The sequence below is a fragment of the Ascaphus truei genome, chromosome 2 (assembly GCF_040206685.1).
Source record: "Ascaphus truei isolate aAscTru1 chromosome 2, aAscTru1.hap1, whole genome shotgun sequence".
Classification (NCBI taxonomy): domain Eukaryota; kingdom Metazoa; phylum Chordata; class Amphibia; order Anura; family Ascaphidae; genus Ascaphus; species Ascaphus truei.
Window position 1 is genome coordinate 339,949,753 of NC_134484.1, and position 23,995 is coordinate 339,973,747.

The 23,995-nt window shown below is 46.7% G+C and overlaps 1 protein-coding gene across 2 annotated transcripts in view; it reads right to left on the reverse strand.

Moving 5' to 3' along the window:
• CNTNAP2 (contactin associated protein 2) overlaps nucleotides 1-23,995 on the reverse strand; it is a 1,988,831-nt gene that overhangs the window by 30,254 nt on the left and 1,934,582 nt on the right. For both annotated transcript variants that reach the window (XM_075586746.1, XM_075586748.1), the window contains one exon: nucleotides 6,032-6,259. In XM_075586746.1, coding sequence (XP_075442861.1) covers nucleotides 6,032-6,259 — 228 coding nt within the window. The remainder of the gene's footprint in view (nucleotides 1-6,031; nucleotides 6,260-23,995) is intronic.

The window sequence follows — 23,995 nt, forward strand, 5'->3', positions numbered from 1 at the left end:
TTTTTACAGAGCTCTCAGTCCAGGTGGAGACTAGTTAATAGAGTGGCTGCAATTAACTCTCTCTCTGCTGGATTCTCAGAGCTCTGAGGCTGCTTTATTTAAACAGGGATAAGTCCCGGTTACACTGCAATGTGTGGCTTTCTGCATCTCGTCTTCATTTGTCTCCATTAATTAGCAGCAATTAAGGCTTACACTGACACTGCTCTTGTTTGTTTAGGAATCCAAGGTATCCAAGTTCAAATCAATTGGCTGCACGTTATGCACAGGTATTATAGAAATGTTGCTACTGTTGCCCAGTTGATAACCAATCAGTTCTAGATGATTTGCCAATAAACATGTTCTGCAGAAAAGAACAAACAGACAAGTTTGTACATGGAAACTCAACAGGTCATTTGTTACACGCCTCGGCGATTAGTCCTGGGATAAGCATGCTAAGCAGAGAGTAGCTTGAAGCAGCAAGGAAACCCACGGCCGTCAGAGGCACCTGAATCCAATCAAACAGTAGATGCAAAAATGTAAATCCAATTACATCAAGTTAAATTACTACATGTCTCATTAACAAAGAGAAATGGCTGTGGTGGTATTGGTCATAAAAGGAAGAACATGATCGCGTTTGCCAGTGTGCAATAAATCTTGATCCCTTTCAGCAGCGTTAATGATAATGAAGGCTATAAGCTGCATGGCAAGTGGGGTCGTGTGGTGTTTCAATCTATTCCTTCAATAAAATAAAAAGCTATTGTGGTCATTTGGTCACCATTTTAAGAAGCCACCTTCCTGTCCATTGTTTCATAAAAGGCAGCACAGATGGTACGACACCCCATTTCCTAAAGTGTGCTTTCTGTGCTCGCCAAGAGTTCAAGATTCTAACCAGTAGTAGGCTGTAGCCAACTCATCTGATGGGCTCTCTCAGCTCAACTACAGATGTAGCAGGCGTAACATCTCCTGGCGCACGCCATGTAGGGACAAGACAGTTTGTGTCCGTTTGCATATCCACATCTTGGTAAGTATTAGAGATCTCTCTTCTATGGCTAAATACTCTGATGTATGGCACATTATTATTAATTAGTGTCCAAGAACACACTAAGAGCAGATTCATCTATTACAGAGTAGGAAGAAGGAAAAAAGTGTAACCTTATTTGTACATGTTGCTAATGTTCAGGGCATGAAGGTTCTGAGGAAATCAAAATGTTGGTCTAATAAACGTATCTTTTGTGTTCACTATAAAATAAATTAATCTTTTACTTGTGTACGCGAGTACTACTAGATTTATGAATATTAACACTAATTTCAGTTAAGCATCCAACTATTTTATGGCTATATTATATTCCTTTACTTGGGGCTGCAGACATTGCACGAAAATCAAACCAGCAGATGTTTGAGGCTATCCAAGAAGTCAGAGACAGCCTCAAACATCTGCTGGTTTGATTTTAGTGAGTCGTAACTTGACTCTGTGCTGACTTTATTCTAAAGAGTTTATTGGGCTACTAAGGACTGACTATCTGTTTGGCTGCTAGTGTTATTAGCAACTTCTGTTTGAAAACCTTGCTGCTGTGAGTTGGAGTATAATGTACCTAATTGGAAGTTCTGTCCTTTGCACATTTTTGCTGCCTGCAGTATTATTTCAGCCTTGCTACTGTTTTTACCTATTTTTACCCTATTGTCATTTGCATTTTTATTGTTTGTTGATGTCACGGGAGACCAGGCAATTTACACCTTTTTTTACCAGGATCGTGCATTGAGCAAAACAAGTTAATGAAATAAATAGTAAAGTTATTCACAGGAATAGGCAGACACACAATGTTACACAAAATACACACTTACTTGGAAACTGGGGTAACAACCTAGACTTTCCTAGGTGCAGGGAATCCTAGCCCTGATAACAGTTGCAAAAACAGGACAGAAAGTATTCCTGGCTGCTTTCGCTGAAGCTGCCCTTTCTTTCTGGTGACTTGAAACTTAGAATCTGAGAAACTTTGAGGACTGGAGAACTTAGTTTAATTCACAAAAACCCTGCCTCCAATCCAAGCGTGGGAGTGTCCGAACCAGCCAATCAGAGAGATGCTGGTTTTGGGAAGCTGGGCAAGTGGGAGTGCTGAATCTGCCAAGGGCCTGTGCAAGGTTGCCAACCCCGCCACTTGCTATTCAGAAAACCCCACACTGGGTTGGGCTTCAAGTCTGGTGGTGCAAATGGACATTTAGAGAGTTTCCATTGATCCCCGGACGTAGATACTTGAGTCCTTTCTTCCCGGCCAAATGGTCTTCACCTCACACATTCTCTGGGGCTTTCATCTCCAGATGTCCGTCCAGACCTACTGGCACCAATGTGTGTGTGTGTCCCGTGACAGTCAGTGTGTGTGTGTGTGTGTGTGTGTGTGTGTGTGTCCCCGTGACAGTCAGTGTGTGTGTGTGTGTGTGTGTGTCCCGTGACAGTCAGTGTCCCCCCGTGACAGTCAGTACCCCCCCCGTGACAGTCAGTGTCCCCCCGTGACAGTCAGTGCCCCCCCGTGACAGTCAGTGCCCCCCCCGTGACAGTCAGTGTCCCCCCCGTGACAGTCAGTGTCCCGCCCCGTGACAGTCAGTGTCCCGCCCCGTGACAGTCAGTGTCCCCCCCCGTGACAGTCAGTGTCCCCCCCGTGACAGTCAGTGTGAGTGAGTGAGTCAGTGTGAGTGAGTCAGTGTGAGTGAGTCAGGGAGTGTGAGTCAGGGAGTGTGAGTCAGGGAGTGTGAGTCAGGGAGTGTGAGTCAGGGAGTGTGAGTGAGTCAGGGAGTGTGAGTGTGAGTGAGTCAGGGAGTGAGTGTGAGTCAGTCAGTGTGAGTGAGTCAGTCAGTGTGAGTGAGTGAGTCAGTCAGTGTGAGTGAGTCAGTCAGTCAGTGTGAGTCAGTCAGTGTGAGTGAGTCAGTGTGAGTGAGTCAGTCAGTGTGAGTGAGCGTGTGTCCCCCTCGGTGACAGTCAGCGTGTGTCCCCCTCGGTGGCAGTCAGCGTGTCCCCCCCGTGACAGTCAGCGTGCCCCCCCCCTGTGACAGTCAGCGTGTCCCCCCCGTGACAGTCAGCGTGTCCCCCCGTGACAGTCAGCGTGTCCCCCCTGTGACAGTCAGCGTGTCCCCCCCCTGTGACAGTCAGCGTGTCCCCCCCCGTGACAGTCAGCGTGTCCCCCCGTGACAGTCAGTGTGTGTGTGTGTCCCCGTGACAGTCAGTGTGTGTGTGTGTGTGTGTGTGTGTGTGTGTGTGTGTGTGTGTGTGTTCCGTGACAGTCAGTGTGTGTGTGTGTGTGTCCCCGTGATAGTCAGTGTGTGTGTGTGTGTGTGTGTGTGTGTCCGTGACAGTCAGTGTGTGTGTGTGTCAGTGTGTGTGTGAGTGAGTGTGTGTGTCAGTGAGTGTGTGTGTCAGTGAGTGGGTGTGTCAGTGAGTGTGTGTGTCAGTTAGTGTGTGTCAGTGTGTGTCAGTGAGTGTGTGCGCGTGTCAGTGTGTGCGCGCCAGTCAGTGTGTGCGCGCCAGTCAGTGTGTGCGCGCCAGTCAGTGTGTGCGCGCCAGTCAGTGTGTGTGTGTGCGCGCCAGTCAGTGTGTGTGTGTGCGCGCCAGTCAGTGTGTGTGTGTGCGCGTCAGTCAGTGTGTGTGTGTGCGCGCCAGTCAGTGTGTGGGCGCGCCAGTCAGTGTGTGCGCGCGTCAGTCAGTGTGTGCGCGCGTCAGTCAGTGTGTGCGCGCGTCAGTCAGTGTGTGCGCGCGTCAGTCAGTGTGTGCGCGCGTCAGTCAGTGTGTGCGCGCGTCAGTCAGTGTGTGCGCGCGTCAGTCAGTGTGTGCGCGCGTCAGTCAGTGTGTGCGCGCGTCAGTCAGTGTGTGCGCGCGTCAGTCAGTGTGTGCGCGCGTTAGTCAGTGTGTGCGCGCGTTAGTCAGTGTGTGCGCGCGTCAGTCAGTGTGTGCGCGCGTCAGTCAGTGTGTGCGCGCGTCAGTCAGTGTGTGCGCGCGTCAGTCAGTGTGTGCGCGCGTCAGTCAGTGTGTGTCCCCGTCAGTCAGTGTGTGTGTGTCCGAAAGTCAGTCAGTCAGTGTGTGTGTGTTAGTCAGTGTGCGCGTGCATGAACATAAGTAGGAGAGCATGAAGTGTGTGGAACTGTGAAGTGTGTGGCATGTAGTCTCTTCGCGTGGGAGGTGGCAGCGAGGGGGGACTTGGTGTATGGCCAGGCTTTCACAGCCGCCGGTACAGCTGTGAAAGCGATGAGCGGATGAGCAGCCTTTGACTGTGGGCGTGACGTGGCGAACACAGTATCTGCGCATGAACATGTTAAGATGTACGCCGGTGTGCGCATGCATGCACATGGTATGAGATTGTGCGCATGCCCATTGTCAGCCGTTAGCGGCACGAGGGTAGTTGTGCGCATGCGTAGTAGGTGATTCGCTTGAAGGGCTGTATTGTGAATGTGGGGAGGTGACCATTGGGTTCTGCATATAGTGTTAACCTTGGTGCGGCCTAGAATGGTGTTTTTTTGCGCATGCACGAGAGCGCGACGGGCGTGCGCCTAATAGGAGTGTGACGTCACCCGCGTTACGGTTTTTCGTTACAAGGTAAGGATAAAAACTCTGTAGGTGCCAGCCAAGTCCTACTCCCCGTTAGAACAGTGTTATCCCACGTACTAGGCACATAGGTCAGACAATAGGACACGACACCAGGCCTTGAATAACAAACGTACAGTATATATAAATACCTCTTATTACCACAGACATAACGGTGATCCTCAATCAGAGGATCATGTACACAATGTTACTGTGTTTATAAACTCTGCACAGTCATGTCCCAATGTCTCTCCCAAGTCCCCGTGTTATGAGAGGCCCGTGTGTTGGTGCCGGTATTATGTTGGAATTCTTATTAACAGAGTGTAATCGTGGTAAGCATGTTCTTCGCAAATCCTTCAGTACCCTTGTCTGTAATGAGGATCTCCTCCTGCGTTACTCACTACCCTTGGAACCCGGTTAGTTGCTGCGCGTCCATGTCCCAACCAGCCCATCCTGAGATCACTCAGGCTCTCCCCAGGACTAACTCCATGTGCTGTTGCAGCCCCTCTTAAAGATCCCCTCCTTTACCACAGCTTTTTCTATTGGCTACTTCTCTGTATATCCTGGGTCACATCCTCCTGCCCCAAAAGTGGCTGCCTGATGCAGCACAGCATGCTGGGAGTTGTACTTTTCCTATTGCAGCCAGGGGGCAGTGTTTGTGTGCCCGCTGCAGGCACTTACAAGGGGGTTACAAATGGGAAAGAAAAATATTTCCTATGGTCCAACAAGCAAACCTTGTGCTTTTGCTGCCTCAGACATAGAGAGTTGTAAGAAAATGATCGTTTCACAGAATTATAAAAATAATCAAACTACAAAACACAAATATAACGGATTCTAAAACCGGACTAATTGCAGGAAATGCATGAACACAAATACAAATCTTATTTTGACACTGCATCAGTTTCTGCTTGTGGCTGTGTCAAAGCGAAGAGAGCTTCTTACGTTTGATAAAGATGGTTTATACAGGGAGGTTTTTCTGATGTTCTTAAAAAGTGAAACAAACAAACACAATGTGCAGTGGTGCAGAATTTGATATATCTCATTATAATATGTGTCATGTAACTGTAGCCCCAACCAATTCTGCTGTACAAATAGGCATGGGAGCAAAGCACTGTGACTCACAAAAAGATGCAAAATAAAATAAAAACCACACTGTCAAATTTGCTATGTCTTGGTTCCCATAGTGGAAAAAACAAGCTAAAATTAATGTTATGATCAAATACATTGTATTTACATTAATATGAATATGGTTTACAGCAGTGGTTCCCAACACCAGTCCTCAAGAACCCCCAAAAGGTCATGTTTTAAGGATGCCCTGCGTGAGCACAGGTCAGTGGCTCAGTCGTTTCCACTGAACCACCTGTGCTGAAGCAGGGATATCCTTAAATGCTGACTTGTTGGGGGGTTCTTGAGGACTGCAGTTGGAAACCACTGGTTTATAGCTTATGCTTTTCCCAAATACACAAAAGTAGAGTCTGTGCTTACCCGAGTCTGTATGCCAGGGATCTGTGTTGGAAGTCATTGGGGGGATGGTAAGCGGCGAGGCTCCGCAGTTGGATTCTACAAGTTCTCCTTGGATGTAGACTTGGGAAGAGTTGTTTGGCCTTAAAGCTGCCTTCAGCGGGGAGATGAGGTTGAACTGCACTCGGGACAGACATCCGCTGAAGCCAGGAGTGTTGTATTTTTGAATCTCCTGGTCTATCTTTCCCGTCTCTAGAGGCGAGACAGAAAATAGACGTGTCAGCAACTCATTGCATTTTAGCGGAAAAGTAGAAAGCAAGCCCAGTCGTGGTCAATCACAATCTGCCAAGAAGACAAAGACATACGCGGTTACTTTATCTGCACTGCAGCTCAGAACCTGCTCTAGATGATATCGAAGCACTATCGTGTCTCAGCTACCCGCGCTGTACTCTGCATGCGATAGAGGCAAAACACACATATACACATTTCTGTGCATTTGGCATTGTCATGTTTTTTGCTGGTGTACCGATTTTAATAAAAAGATACACTGTCGAGCGTTGTTGCACGATTCCGGATCGGGCCCCCCTCCAGCACAGAAGCAGCCATGATCACAGTCACGTACTGAATACACCTGTATGCATGTTGTACAGACATGGAGAAATACACTTTAGAGAGTACTCCACGTTATTGTATATAGGTCAGGATTAGAACTGCATTGGTTTGTATATTGACATTATTCCTTGTGTAATACATTTTTCTGTCAGACCTAGTCATTGGATTGTACATACTCAGGTGTCAAGACAGTCGCTGCTCTAGAGAAGTGAAGGGCGATTTTCAGCAGCGGTGCGACACACCCACTGCATGGAATTGTGGGAGAGTAGTATCAATAGAATAACACAGATAAAAAGGCGTCTGAAGGTCAAACGCAGCAATTGTGGTCGATATCTGGGTCTAGCTCCTCTCAAGCATGACGCCTCCTGACCTTTTGGATTTCAGTGGTGTACCGCAGACAGGAGCAGTAATACCAGACCCAAGCTCCTCTTCCGGAGTATAAATAATGTAAGTAGAAGGGAGTAAATCAGAATGCTATATTAATGCCATTTCACCCACTCACACCAAAGTCAAGGGCAAGCAGAGATGAAACACATGAATGAAGGTGCTAACCTTCCAGATATTATAATTGAACATCATAATATCCCAAATAAGTTATTTATTCCCCTTGGTCCCTTTGGTACAAAGGTTTGCGCAACTTTTTTTTTTTTTTTTAAATCTGGGATACAAATAAAAAAAAAAAATTTTTAAAAGAGCAGGAGGATTTTTTTTTAAATATCTGACTTTCAGTGACTTGATGAAATGTTTTATTTTAGTTTGAATCTTTTGACAAGGCAAGCATACTTCTGGCAAAGATAATCTATGTGCCACTTTATACATTTACAAATGCCAGATTATGACTTGGGGACTACATGGTGTGCATTAGGAAATATATCCCTTTTAGTGGTTCAAAACCGTTTCATCACTAGGCCCCAAACACGTGGAAAAATCAAATTGTTGCCATACTACCTAATGAAGGAGGAACATGCCATGTACAAAGATGTTATACATTCTGGTGTCCTAGATCAGGGGCGCTCAACTCCAGTCCTCAGGTACCCCCAACAGGTCAGGTTTTAAGCATAGCACTGCTTCAGCATAGGTGGCCCAGTCATAATGACCGAGTCACCAATTAAGCCACCTGTGTTGTAGCAGGGCTATGCTTAAAACCTGACCTGTTGGTGGCCCTTGGAGTTGGCCACCCCTATAGTAGATTAAGCCTATAAAGAACCTGCTATGTGCTGTGGTGCCTCTATAACCAAGCAGTAGCACACATGATCATAGCGATCAGACGCAGGTATTCGTAGCAGACTGTAGCCCATATTTCTGGCATTGTGTTAACTTTTACAGCATTGGAAAGCCGATTAACCCCTTCGCTGCCAGAGGGCGGCTGGCCATTTGGCAGCGATAGGGTTAAATACATTTGTATAGCCCATTCAGTAAACAAATGGGCCCCATCAAGCGCTATAATTTAGTAAACCTGGGCCTTGGTGCGTTAACCTACTTCCTAGGTTTTGCCTTTAACTGAATCAAAATAGAAACTATTCATATTTGGTGTTGTACAAGAAGTAACAGGACCACAAAGATCCCGGTATAAATTGTACAGTAACATACATATATTTGTTACAACGCTATGTAATAAAACAAAGTCACAATCTGCTAAAACTCTAAAAACAGCACCAGTTGGCCATTTTAGCTGCCTTGGCACTTAAGATAAATTAGCCCAATTAGCAAATTCTTAATGGCTTTATTGCTTACTAAAAGTAGCAGGCCAAAAGTGAAGCCGCAACAGTAAAATGAAGTCTCGGTCTAGCGCCCTAGAAATCATACGGTCAGTGGGAAGAATGTTTTGGCTCTCGATTCCCTCGTGTGATATTATTAATAATATAATAACCCAGGAAGTCAATACAAATTAGGGAGAAATGTTATAAGTACAGTAAAATATAGTGGTCTCAAAGACCTGCTACTTGTTTGTTTACCAAATCCATGTATACACACTATATGAGCCACACAAATTCAAATCTAAAACAAAATGTTTGAGGTTGCTGTAATTCTCCTCAGGAGGCAGCCATCTTTGTGACATTTCCAATGTCATCACAAATCAGAAGGTGAAGCGTTCTGAAAATTCTTCTGGAAAATCCCGAAACTGTCCTTTCTGTTACGGATATCTTGCAAAATGTCAGGTGAAGAAGAGGACGGGAGGAATAGAAACATTTGTGCTATTCCACTACAAGCAGAATCCAAGAGGAATAGCGATAAATCTCTATGCTCTTCAATACGCCAGTGTCATAAATGACATTAAAGTAAACAATGCCCGCCTCCTGACTCCAGACTAGGAAATCTCAATTATTTAACGTTATATGTCCTTATGTGCAGCTGTGAAGGTGTATCAGTATGTATGGTGATACGGGTCTATCAAAAGTTAATGTTTAGGGTTATCCCATTTTCAAGACAGGCTTTACTGTCGGCATTATTGGGGTCATGGGTAATATGGGGTCAAGCACGGAGCAGTATTGTTAGTTATTCCCCTTCCTCCAATGATTAAAGTGCGATACAAGTAGTGGTCCTGTGCTTGATTTCAGAAAAGAACACAGATCTACGCATGGACTTTTTGTGTAGTGATAACAGGGTCTGAGAGACCCTCCAAAAACGTATATTTATAAAGAAAGAAAAAAAGTAGAAGTTTAGTACATATGAAAAGTGAATCTAAATCTCTCCATTGCTATCCTTTACGTCCCTTTCTGTCTATGCGTCACACTTTAATTATTTCCACCTCCTTTGCTCTCTATCTGTAAAAGGGGTTAATTCAATGTTATACAAAGAAGTCGTTTAGGCCATTTTGGGCGAAAAATAATCATTGACCTTCATGGGGATTTTTGGCCAAAAACAGCCCAAACGACCACTTTGAACAGTACAGGCATACCCCGCATTAACGTACGCAATGGGACCACAGCATGTATGTAAAGCGAAAATCTACTTAAAGTGAAGCACTACCTTCTTCCCACTTATCGATGCATGTACTGTACTGCAATCGTCATATACGGGCATAACTGATGTAATAAACGCATTTGTAACAGGCTCTATAGTCTCCCTGCTTGCGCACAGCTTCGGTACAGGTAGGGAGCTGGTATTGCTGTTCAGGGCGTACTGACGGGCGCATGCGCGAGCTGCTGTTTGCCTATTGGGCGATATGTACTTACTCGCGAGTGTACTTAAAGTGAGTGTCCTTAAACCGGGGTATGCCTGTATATTCATCCAAGTGCTTTTTCCTCCGACTCATTTGCAGGGGCTAAAGCCACATTTATTCCCTTTGCGATCCTTACTGTACGGTGCCGGTCCTGCAGACTGCCAGCCCTCATGCAAGTAAAAGGCTTAACGTTCACGTTGTTTTCACAGATGAGCCTGTCTAACGTGACTTCTAACAACTTAGAACAAACTTGTAAACAACAATCAATTATCTCTTATTTGCATAGCCCTTGAGCTTAATATATCACACTAATACTCATGTCAGATACACTTTGTGGATTCCATTTACTTCAATGTGAATAGCCAGAGCAGAAAGAACAATCTGTCTGACTGCTGCACTTAAACTAATTGGTTAACATTATGTGACTGCATAGCTCGTGTTGGATAAAGAGGTTCATGAATGGATTGACTTTTCCGGGCATGGGGGGCTATTCCAGTAATCAAATTGTATTTTTGGTCTTTGACCAATACAGCGATTTTACATGAAAAAACAAAATGACCTTGTCATTGGCCAAGGAAAGAGAAGAGGCTAGCAAACGGTGGAGTCATTTAACACCCGTTTCTGCACCACTTCACTGACAGACATGTTCTGCAGTATTCGTTGGGTACTTGTGGATTATACAAAAAGGTACTTGTGAAATCGCCCAAAGCTTCTGCACAGCAACGAGGGCCTGGGAGTTTCCAGCCTTTCTGCCCAGATTATATATGTGAACGGATGTGCATTAACCCCTTCAGCCCTGGCGATACAGTACCTTATAACGAAGTTGTCACATGCGTAGAAACACCTAATGAACAGAGACTGTTAACCTTGAGTAGTAAAGGAGTGTGAAATCAGGTATGTATTAAACTATTCTGCCACTGAAGGGTTTTAATTAACGGTCTTGGTAGAGACAAGTTTCACGGAAAACCACATCGAAATGTTTTTTGACCAAGATCACATTTGTCCTTGCCGTTCATTCTCTGGCAACGAAGAGGATTAACATTCAGTTCGAAAGATAATATTCAGCTGCCAGGCTAGTCCTAATTAATATGCAGACTCGGCTTTCTTTCCTTTGTCATCTTATTTTAAGCTTCAACATATAGCCTCAGTAAGCGTTAAGGAAGTTTGCTTTAGCCCCTTTGCACTAAACTGCTTTTCAGACAACCAAGAAGAAAGGATTAAGAAAGCCATTTTACTTGAATTCGCTTGCTGGGGAGGGGAGATAACAGGAGGCGAGGAATTGTAAAAGGAACAATGAGTTTATGGCTCTCTGCCCAATGAGTGGTTAAAATGTAATGGGCTCTTACAGATAGCTTAAATCTGTCTGTGTCTACCAATATTTCTAGTCAACATGCTGTGAAGCAGCGCAGGGAAGCAGCGGCGCAGGGAAGCAGCGGCGCAGGGAAGCAGCGGCGCAGGGAAGCAGCGGCGCAGGGAAGCAGCGGCGCAGGGAAGCAGCAGCGCAGGGAAGCAGCGCAGGGAAGCAGCTTCACAGCATACTGAATAGGCACCTAAGACAGTGCTTTTCCAACCTTTTTTAGGTAAGGGGATCCCAGAATTCGATTGTGAAATTCTGGGGAACCCCAACCCTCCTGTCTCTCACCTCACCCCCCCACTCTAGCCCCTTATGCTCCCTCTCCCTCTTGCGTGCGCACACACACACACACACACACACACACACACACACACACACACACAAACTCTTTAAGTGCGGACAGCGCACTTTTACCCGGTCCTTCCTCTCCCTCCTGTCAGTCGGAAGTTGACGCGACTTGCGGAGCTGGCAGAGGAAGGATAGCAGTGACTGAGTGCTGAGCTCCAGGTCACGGATATGCAGGTTGGCGCCACGCCGCCAGGCCTGGGACAACTGGGAGAGTTCTCCCAGCTCTCCCACCTGGCGGCCGCGGAACCCTGAGGGGTGCTCGCGGAACCCTGAGGGGTGCTCGCGGAACCCTGAGGGGTGCTCGCGGAACCCTGAGGGGTGCTCGCGGAACCCTGAGGGGTGCTCGCGGCCCCCTGGATGAAAATCACTGACGTAGGACATACAGTTCATGTCTACAGCAGGAGTGCGCAAACTTCAGTTGCTGCACCCCCCTGCCTCCACTCCCCCAGTGCTCGCACCCCCTTACCTTCCTGTCTGCGTCAAATGATGCCTGGGGTCACATGACGCGATGTCACGTGACCCAGCACTGTCATGATGCTGCATTGCCATGGCGACGGGCATCAAATGACGCAGTGGGGTCATGTGACGTCACATGACCCACTGCGTGTTGCCATGTCAATGCGCCATCTGAACCTCAGTAAGTTCAGTGGCAGAGGCCTCACGTGATCCCCCAGCATTTAATTTAAATGCCTTGGGGAAGAGCACCGGGCCTCTGCCACCGCTGTGCCTCCCCCCCAAAAAAAAACCCTTCGCCCCTCCCCTCACCCCCTTGTCTACAGAACCTTTAGTAGAGGCCATAGCCTTATCTTGTCTTATATATTTGTGAAAGCACTGTATGCCTGTCTGCATCTTCCTGTGTCCCTAGGGGAAATCTCATTGGTCCCTTGGGCTGCCCGCCCCCACACCTCTCATTGGCCTGAGGCGGAGTGACGACACACACAGACACACACACTCTGTTGCTTGACCTCACTCTCCCCCGTCAGTTGGACCGCAGCTCACCTTCCACACACCCCCCCTCTCCCGGTGCCCCTCACGCTCTCCCCCCTCCCCACCTCACCCAAATCCCCACGCTCCGCAACATCCCCAGCCGCACCATCACCCTCACCGTGCGCCGCTCCCGGAGAGGGGAAGCGCGGCCCTCCTGCTCAGCAGCAAACTCCAGGCTCCTCCCCCCTCGCTCACAACGAGGAAAAGCGCGGCGCGGCCCGGGCCTCCTGCACTCCCCCTCACGTGCGCCGGCTCCCGGAGAGGGGAAGCGCGGCCCTCCTGCTCAGCAGCAAACTCCAGGCTCCTCCCCCTCGCTCACAACGAGGAATGGAGGGGAAGCGCGGCGCGGCCCGGGCCTCCTGCATTCCCCCTCACGTGTGCCGGCTCCCGGAGAGGGGAAGCACGGCGCGGGCCTCCTCCTCACGTGCACCGGCTCCCAGACGGAGGGTAAGCGCGGCGCGGGCCTCCTGCCACTCTTGCCCCCCCCCCCCCCGCCAGCTTCCCGAACTCACCTCCTGCCCCAGCCAGATGCCACGGGGTCAAGGTAAGTCACCCACCGTCTCCCACCCACGCACTGTCACCCAGTCACCCACACACCCACCCAGTCCCAGTCACGCACCCAGTCACCCACCCACCCACACACCCACCCAGTCACTTTCACCCAGTCACTTTCACCCAGTCACCCACTCGCTCACCCACCCACTCAGTCAAACTCAGTCACCCACCCAGTCACCCACCCAGTCACCCACCCAGTCACCCACTCAGTCATCCACCCACTCACTCAGTCACCCACCCACTCACTCAGTCACCCACCCACTCACTCAGTCACCCACCCACCCACTCAGTCACCCACCCACCCACACACCCACCCAGTCACTTTCACCCAGTCACCCACTCACTCAGTCACCCACCCACTCACTCAGTCACCCACCCACTCAGTCACCCACCCACTCACTCACCCACTCGCTCACCCACCCACTCAGTCACCCACCCACTCAGTCACCCACCCACTCAGTCACCCACCCACCCACACACCCACCGAGTCACCCAGTCACTTTCACCCAGTCACCCACTCACTCAGTCACCCACCCACACACCCACCCAGTCACCCACTCACTCAGTCACCCACCCACTCAGTCACCCACCCACTCAGTCAATTTCACCCAGTCACCCACTTTCACCCAGTCACCCACTCACTCAGTCACCCACCCACTCACCCACCCATTCAGTCAGTCACCCAGTCACCCACCCATTCAGTCACCCAGTCACCCACCCATTCAGTCAGTCACCCAGTCACCCACCCATTCAGTCAGTCACCCAGTCACCCACCCATTCAGTCAGTCACCCAGTCACCCGGGGGAAGCCCAACCCTGTCGTCCGCCCCCCCAAAATTACATCCCGGGCAACGCCGGGTCTCTCAGCTAGTTGTATCATATTCCCCATATTGGAAGAAGTTAGGGCATTTGAACTAAATAGATGAAGCAGTCGGGGTATATGGATAAATGCTAACTGAAACCTAATGAATCCTTCAGCGCACAACAAGAGATCAAAAAAACTCAAATCATGTTCAAATGCAAATATGGATCAAAATAGCCACATGCCAAAAGTTTTATTAACAGCTTAGCTACCGAAGGGGACTATACATTTTGTTTTAGCTGTAACTTATTCCGTATCAACAAGGGCCATAAATCCAGTTTGGCAAGCTCACCCAGTAAATAATGTCATTTTTTGAGGGGTTATGATGGGAGGGATACTGTATGGTGACCTTGTCTAAAAGAGCAAACCCACATTTCTCTTGACATTTCTGGGACTATGCTTTGGAGAACTGTGACCTTCTCCTTTTAGCTTACGTTCCCCTCTTAATGTATGCACAGGTGACCCACTCATTCTTAATTTAAACTGGGAAAGCCTGAGAATTCTTTCCCATTAATATGAAAGAGAGGAGCAGGGGAGGCCAAGATAAATATTTATTTTAGTGTCGGCTCTACCTTTTGGGGGATTGCCTCGGGATCCCCTCATTTGAAGAAAAACTAATATATGAAGAGGCCAATACCAACTATATCCCAAACTTCATGCAGCAAGCTGAATACAATTAAGAGATAAGAAATAGTTAATGATATTTGTAGTGCCGGCTTTTAGGCAACATTTTAAAAAAAATTACAAAAAAAAAATGGAAGCAAAAACCATGTGTTTTTTGTACATTTTATTTACAGGATTGAAGCAGGGGGTCTCCAGAGCTGAACTGTGTTATTTTCAGCTCCTGGGACCCCCTGCTTTCAGAGATACGTAATCCGTAGGGGTGCCAGTATCGGTCTTCAGTTTAAAGCCCCCCGGTTACACTGGCCAATAGGAAGCCGCAAGGGAGGAGGTCACGGCTTCCTATTGGCCCATGGGAAATTTAAACACCATTTCCTTAGGCACGCAGTTTTTCTGACTGCCGAGATACCGGCAGCCCCTACGGTGGTATCTTGGGAAACAGGGGGTGGCGGAGCTGAAATTAACACAGCTCAGCACCAAACATCCCCCGCTTCAATCCTGTAATTAAAAAGAAAGACAATTGTGCAGTGACACGTGTTTCGCTGCTTTAAGTAAGAACATTGGGGGATCTAGAGGGATGTGCGTTGGTATTTTGTTATTTTTGTGTCGAAGGGGCAAGGAATGACATTAAAAGGAAGCCACAACATTTTAGTTCTGGAATAGTACTGAGTGATAATTTTTTTTTTTACATTGCTTCATTTAACACAACACATTGAATAGAACTAAATAGTACAGGTGTGCCGACGAGTATTCTAACACTTGCCTTGGAAAATCTGGGGCTATCACCAACAAGATCCAGGTACATCCTGGGTACATGCTGCAAACATTTCAGTGACATTTCTGCAGAGGCTAAACGCCCATCGGATTAACACAGCAGGGGTCCCTGGCAGTCCCATTCAGTTTGAATGGGACTGCCAGGGACCCCCGCTGTTAATCCGATGGACCATTAGTCTGTCTGCAGAAACGTTGCAGCATGTACCCAGCATTTTTTCAGCATGTACCCAGTATGTACCTGGTGATTGCCCCAGATTGGTTTTCGAATACTCGTCGGCACTACAGTATCTTGTGATATGCAGTGTTATAAGAAAGGGTGATCACTTTTGGATTTTTACCAAATTATGGGGGGGGGGGGGGAAAAAATAACCTCAGTAAGAAGGAAAATGCTAAATAATAAAGCATGAAAAATGCGTAAAATAAGTATATCCTAAAAACAATCAGGAAACTAAAAGTAATATAACTTAAAATCATTAGAAAAGATAAGGCGAGAAGCACCTCGAGATGGGCACCTGGCCTGGTGTTAATTAATGTTTGGGTTTTGTATTTGGTTTTGGACTGTAAAGTTCTGGTAGCTTCCGATTTCACACACACACCAGGTTCTGCCCAGCTCCAGGTGCAACATGCATCATTACTGAATGTTATGTAAACCTCTGTGATATAATGTCACACATAAAAGCATATTACAATTTTTTTTTAGCATTCATTTAGGAGGTGCCAACATATTTTGCAGCCCAGTACAATTGGGTTCAGAGACAATGACACAACATACAAATATTACACATACTGAGACAAAAAAAAAAAGATAAGGAACAACATCTCCAATTCCCAAGGGAAATCTGCATTGAATCCAGTAAAGTAAATATATATTACACAGCTGAATGGTTCAGGTCACATAAGCACATTCAATATGAATCACCTTGGCGCTTTGCTATTTCATAAGTAAATCAGAATGATTTGTAACAACTGCACATAAAACCCCAGAAGGAGAATGCACCGTTACACTGGGCGCCCACCCAGTGCGTGTGCTGGTGACAACAAAAGATCTATAGGGGTCGTTAATTAAAATCTCCCGGTTACTAAACTGGTGAAATGGTGCAAACACACAGTATAGAATGTATTAAAAAAAATATATATATATACGAATGTGAAGGCAATAAGATTATTTTCTTTCATTCATAAATCTGTTCCTGCTTATTGACCAGCAATAATAAAAAGCCATTTTCTAAAGAGCCCCTAACATATTACATGACAATCATTTGGTTTGTTACAACTTTAACAGAGCCAAAATTGTGCACGGATTGTAATATTGGTCTAATAAAAGTACCACGGCCTACACATAATCGTGAATTTTTGCAGTATCAATATGGCTACAATACTGATGATCATAGGAAACATTGCATTTGAATTTAATTTGGCGACCATGCGAACGAAGCTGTGCATTTTTAGCTCTGTTTTGCCACCCTGGCTTGCTTTTGCATTGAGACTTATTACCGGCTTTCAACCTCTCTCCTCCCTGGAGATCTTTCAAGGTCCCTCGACCTTCGTGTATGTTAAGAAGACATACAATAAACTATCTAGTATTCTGCTAAAAATGAGACTGGCACAGAGATAAGATACCCAAGCACAAACAGATAATCAGATGCAATAATAGCCTCTAGCTAGGAAAGATCCATTGACACAATACTATGCAATCAGAAGGCAGCAACCTGCTTTCCTCAAGAGCACCAAATGCATGGGAAATTAGCGACTTACCTTCTCTTCTCCGCTCCCTAGCTTGCTATACAGTTGCCTTTGCTCCCACCCTGCCCTGCTTGGTGTAGGATATTAGCTTCCTCCTCAGAATGCCTATATAGACCCTCTGCCTGCAGCATCCCTCAGTCGGTGTCAGCTACTCTGGAATCTGTGCTCTGAGAGCCTAGCCAGCTATTAATGCACTCAGTGATGCAGGTGAAGGGCTGCGTGCAAAACACGGCGTGGAGCCGAGGGACCACTTCGGCCTGGGTTGTTCTGTGCGGTGGAGGAGGAAAACACGGACTGGATTTCTCCTTCAGCGTCAAATTGGGAAACGTCTAGCCAGCCGACAGTTTCAAACGGGGATGGTACAATTAAAACACAAACTTCCTGGGGAGTTTTTTTAATCTACATACTTTTTTTTGCCAAGAATATTACAATATATAGACTGTAAGCTCCTCGGGGCAGGGACTCCTCTTCCGAAATGTTACTTTTATGTCTAAAGCACTTATTCCCATGATCTGTTATTTATATTATCTGTTATTTATTTGATTACCCCATGTATTACTACTGTGAAGCGCTATGTACACTAATGGCGCTATATAAATAAAGACATACAATACAATACATACAATACAATATAGTACAGTAAATCTTATTTTCTGGACACATATACAGAAAGATCTCCCTTTTTAATGTGCACCAGCAGGGACAACTGACTGAATGGGTTAACGCTTTCCAAACATACACCCTCACTTAAACCATTCGCTGCCAGAGTGCCCCTTCCCCCTCCTAAGGTATTGTACCGCAGTGCAGTGATTTGGCACTCAAGGGGTTAAAATCCCAGGGGTCGATGTGCCCTACGCTAGACACACATTAAAGATTTCTTATTCTTTTTGCTTGGGTCTAAATCAAATTTGATTGAAGTCTTGCTTTAATATTTGATACAGACCTGTTTTCCGGAGAGGTTGTGGCCACCTCTGACACGTCAGCTGTTCAAGCAGTAATCCCCCCAGAAGCCTACATGTCTAATTTATATGATGTTATTATTTTACCCCCTAAGCATGTCCTGATCTTTTAAAAGAAAGAAAACGTTTTCGGTTGTGTTAAAAAAAAAAAAAATTGTATGATTTTCTTAACCTCCAGCTTCTGAGGTTACACCATGGTAACCTTTAGACTGCAGTGGGTTCTGGGAAAACTTCCTGTTACCTTTCCAGACACGTAATATTTCAAACACGAACAGTATAGCTCCTGAACGAAGGTCAGATATTAAAAGTAAAAACGGCGGTTGGAAAGGGCAAGGAGAGATCCCTTCAAGTAAAAACATAATAAAAAAAAATGTCGATCAGCCTGGACTAATTGCTTTAACGGGACACAATGCAAACAGGAGCCTGACCCCTTATAAATGTATTATGTCAATCCCTAAACTCTTCCCTAAATCCGTTCCACTGACAGAGGCAGCTCAAATTGGGGAGAAATACCCTGATGCTAAAGAAGCATGCTTAAAATGCTTTTCTCTTAACCAACTTAACGCCAAAAATGCTTCTATTTTTTTGGACTTTGTACATGTATGTATATATATATATTTATATATATATATATATCTTTACTTGTATAGCGCCATTAATGTACATAGCGCTTCACAGCAGTAATACACGTGACAATCATATAAATAACAAATAATACAAATAACAGATCATGGGAAGAAGTGCTACAGACATAAAAGTAACATTTAGGAAAAGAAGTTCCTGCTCCGAAGAGCTTACAATCTAATAGATTAGAGCTAGGGTGCACAAACTGGGGGGTGTGGTGCTCAAAGAGGCCCTGCGCTCTTCCCCACAACATTTAAATAAAATGCCTAGGGAGCACCTTATCTGCTCTCCGGAGGCTAATAGCGACGCGTCGCCTTGACAACGCCACGTCAAATGGCAACGCGACATCACAGCATGTCGTGACGTTGCCGGAGAGAAGCTAAGAGGGGTGGGGGGCATGAGCAGGGGGAGGGAGCGGGCAGGAGGCGCAAAGAAAAAAGATTGCGCACCCCTGTAATAGAGTGCTGTGACAGGTGGGTAAAACCTCTACGCGAGTTGGCCAATTGACAAACGCAAAAAAGTTGCACAGAAATACAAATTCACCAGGATTCGCCAACCCGCAAATATTTTACTTAAAGAGAACCATTGACACACGTTTTCTTAAACATTTTGACCATGCGAAAGATTTGGGAATGAGAACAGTGGGGCTCAACTCCAGTCCTCAACACCTCCCCCCCCCCCCAACAGGTCAGGTTTTAAGGATATCCCAGTTTCAGCGAAGGTGGCCTGTTGGGGTGGTTCTTGAGGACTGGAGTTTAGAACCCCTGAATTAGAACGTGCAGGATAAAAAATAAAAAATAAAACGAACTGACAAGTTTGGAAGTTTGTAACATGGTATGCTACATCTCTCGATTAATTACTTATATGTAGCCCCCTTACTCTCAGCCAATGGGCCCGACTTGGTCTAGTTGTCATTCGTAATCAACCAGTGCTTCAGGTGTATATCCGTGTCGATGGTTGCGCTCTACTGGAGGTTATGCGGGGCAGGGGCTAGTGAGAGTCAAAACGGCTAACAGGGATATTGGGTACCAGGGATACATTTGATTGAACAGTCTTTAGGTCAAACAAAGGCAACTACAATGGTATAAACTTCTCTCTCTGTAGCTCCCCAGGTCTAAAACCAGAGGAAGCACTTGTCATTTCTCTGATGGACATGGCATAATAAGCGGATGGACATTTGCACACCTTAACATTAAGATCCAGGCACACCTCTATGGCATTTTCAGGTTGACCCCCTACCCTTCTCCACCAGGGCGTTGGTTAGGACTGTGCTGCCTTGGTCGTATGTGTAACATTCCCCTTCTCGGCCATAATGTGAACCCTGCTACCCAGCCGGAGCGCTACCGGCACCCCCTATGTATCTCCAGAAGCAGGGGGTCCCTCGAGCTGAAATGAATGGGGTTCAGATTCGGAGACCACCTGCTTCAATCCTGTGTAAAAAAAAAAAAAGAAAGTGCTTGGTTGCCTCTTGAAGCGGTAATCTTTAAGACATGGTGGGTATTACAAGCTTTGCCCTTGGTAGCCCACAGGGAGGGAGCTACCTTTTTGTCGCAATAATTTACAGGGCGAGAGCAAATATACAACTGTAGACAAAATGAGTACGTGAGCAAACAGCAAATGACATAACGAAACATTCAATTTTTTTTATAAATAAATGTAAATACATTATTAAAAATGGCTCTGTTATGGAAAGCCATGTCAGTAAAGTGAGCTGATTGTATAGGTATGCAAAAACGTTTAACGATATATATTGTGCCAAGTACAGTAAATGTGGAGCCCGGTAACAGCCCCACCTTCAGTGGAGCCTGGTGAGTGCACAGGGCGGCATGGAGAATCCATGTCTGCATGATTGTGAGAATTTTGGAGCACAAGAAATGCAAAACATGTCAATCTCATCTTTAGTGTCAAAGCATCATGCCTTTACCCCAACTCTGTGCCTCCATCATCAGCTTCTGATTTGGGGAATGTCAATGGAGGCGTTACATGATGCATACTGTATGTTATAATGGCATATACCAAATTCTGCATCCCATCACAGTTGTCTTGGATGTTACTAGAGATGTGTGAATAGTACAAATGAAGATTTCGTTAACAAGTGCAATTCTGAATCAACACCCCTCAATCTCCTAACTAATAACAAAGCTGAAACATCTGGCTCCAGGTAACCAGAGATTGGACCTATTTCTTCTGGTGAAATCGTGTAGCTAAATGGAAAATGTAAGTGGCAAACCAGAACGATGCATTGCTCACACTGGGGTCTCATTCTGGCAACCCATCTTCACAAGAAAACCCATTGTGCAAACCTGCCCGCCTTGTGGATAGATCAATGGCATGACAGTGATACTCATCAAGCTTCCAAGCGTTAGCATTAGCACAATAGCATAAGAACTTTTCAGCATGATTCACTCTCTGCACTGGCCGCACGTAGGGCATGCAAGACATCTGCTGGAAGCACATGACTGAATTGCTTATGTGGACAGGATCTCCTAACTGAGGCCCATTACATTGAGTGATTTACATGGCTTTTTACATGTGCGTTTTGAGCCAACATTTATGTCAAGGGTGAGTTCTCAGGGGAGCCCTTCTCACCTCCCACTTAGCTGCATGGCTTGCTGGCTTGGTTCAATTTGCATATGAGGCTATTATTTTGAACCAGTTGCACCAGACTGGGTTGCAAGTTCCAACCCATCCAGTGTTGAATTTCCAGTCATCAGGAGCTATTTGCCTCTGACTATACATGATTGCCACCTTCTATTGAAGACTAACCCGGAGACTTTTTCTCCATGCGCTTCAGACACAAAAATTAGATTGTAAGCTCTAAAGGGTAGGGGCTCATTGTGCCTGCAAAAATATATGTACAGCGCTGCGCACATTGTCAGCGCTATAAAGGAAAAGAAAACACATATTATTGTGTGAATATCTGCATGTTCAAGTTACTCACTAATTGTATAAGTATGTGTCTGCGTGTATGTCAAGAATCTGTGTATGTGTGTACTGTATCTGAATGTGTGCAGGGCCGCCGACAGGGACACACACCCTAACATGTAGTGCCAGATCCACAGAGGTGCTGTCTGTCAGAACAGAAGGGGCTTGCTGGAGGGATTCACCGAGGAGCATTCCAGTGTGGGCCTGCTGGAGGCTTGTGGAAGGGAGGCTCCCTCTGACAGGCACCTCCATGGGCACCATCCAGCAGGCCCCTTATGACAGACACCTCGGTGGGCCCCCTCTATCAGGCACATCTCCGGTCTTCCTTATTCCTCCAAGACAGCAGGTAGCACGGGTCCTCCTCCCCCCCCCCCCCCACCCTCTTCTGTTTTGGCCATGCCTTCCCCTCAGACCTTTACCCATGCCCCCAACCTCATACTTGCTTCTCTCTTCCCGGTCCATAACTACCTCTCCCCCCCCCCCCGGTCCATAACCGACTTAATAACATTTAAGTGATGCATACAGGTACCTAGAAACTATTTTGTAAAGCACACATTTCCCAATACTATATAATTTTATAAAACAAAGACAATTATCTAGAATTAATAGTAAACGTAATAATTATGCGAAACAGAAACAGAAAGCACAGATTATTCCATTAGGGATGTCAGGGCAAGGCAGGCAATATAAGATTATATGAAATGGCGGTGTAGATCAGTACACTATTAGCCCGTATACAGGATAGTAAGACAGCATGAACGTAGGACTGTGTTTTGTTTGTAGTGTGCTGACAGCTGCCACCAGCAGTCTTTCCATTATAATTTTGTGGTGTGTTGAGGGATTTTGGCTATTTCACAGGCAGGTCAGTGCCGGGGATATTTAGCGTTCAGGATTAGTAAGTGTGCTGCTTTAGGCATAATGACTTTTTAGATTGATATGGGATCGTTCCAAATTATTGTGTGGATTTAAATAGGCCTTCATGAAACATGTAATTGCCCTCAGAGAATATCACAGAAAAGGCTCCCAGGCTCATTAACACCACAGTACAAATGGTTTGCACGTGGAAGTCAAAGCATAACACAGATTGAGTTTTCAAATAGATACTGTACATAGCGGTCTGGGTCCCCAAATACTTGCAATTTAAGAGGCCTGCACAAATAAAGGACTTTTGAATTGTATATTGAGTGTGAAAGGATACCCCATCCAGTTTTATGAAACTGACAGAAAGTGGCTCTTTCTTCCAATGAGAATAATTCACTAGGAAGGCAAGACGACGTCACGAGCCTAATGATTAAAGCCATTACAAATGTTTCCTTAATGTTTTTCTGTCAGTCAAAAATCATCACGTCCTCGTAGCAATCCCAAATTAGTTTTTTGAGGCGAAAGACACAGCATTTGATGCATCCCATATTATAATATAATATGTGTACTGCCCAACGTCCCCGCTCCCCTCCCCCCCCCGCGCTTACCTCCCGCCTGGGCAGCAGCCACAAGGATCGGAGGCAGAGGGGTGGGGGGGGGGGGGGTGGGTGGGGAGCCCAAACAACCAAGACTGACCCCGCTCCCACTTCCCTGCCCGAGCGGGCAGCAGCCGCGGGGATCGGGGGGGACCTGGGCAGCAAAAAGGGAAAATAAATGAGGGAGGTGGAGAGGGGCTGTAAGAAACACACACAACTCACAATATATATATACACATCCATACACACACATCCATACACACACACACACACACACACACACTTCCCCGCCCCCCACGAAGCTCTGACAGCTCCAGACACGGCGCTGATTGGCTCACAGCCACACCACGTGACGCGTCACAGCTCGGGATCTCAATTCTCTTGCATCCCCTGGCGGCTGACGCGTCACAGCGTGTAGTGAGCCGTGCAGCGAGGGGGGACTGGGACCTGCTCGGGAGGATACCAGATGATGGTGAGTAACGCGGCTGCGCGCTCCGCCGGACGCAGCGGGACCAAAGCCTAAGGCCGTTCCCATACTCCTGCCTCTCGTGCAGGAGCCTTTTGTCTGGCCTGGCCGGCGAGGCAGTGAGCGTGCTTGCGAGGCGAGAGGCGGGGCATCAACCCCCCGGAGCATCAACTCACCCACCCCGCTGGCAGCCAGTCTCTCCCCCTTCCCCTTGGGACCCTCCTCCTCCCCCTCCCCCACAACAACTCACCCCGCGAGCAACAACTCACCCCGCTGCCAGGCAGTCTCTCCCCCGTCCACATCTCTCCCCCTGCTCCACTCACCTCTTCCTCATTGGCTGCTTTGGAGTCACGTGAGCGGACTCAGCACTCAAACTAAAATCCGCTCTCATTGCGGCTGCAGGGGCTCACTGTCGAGCGTCGGCGCGGGTCAGCGCCTAAGCACTGACCATGTCCGCGGCCTAACACAGTTGTCTTATAAAATCCTGACCTTTGCAGAGAAGGAAGATTCTTTTCTTTTTACTATCAACAATCTCTTTG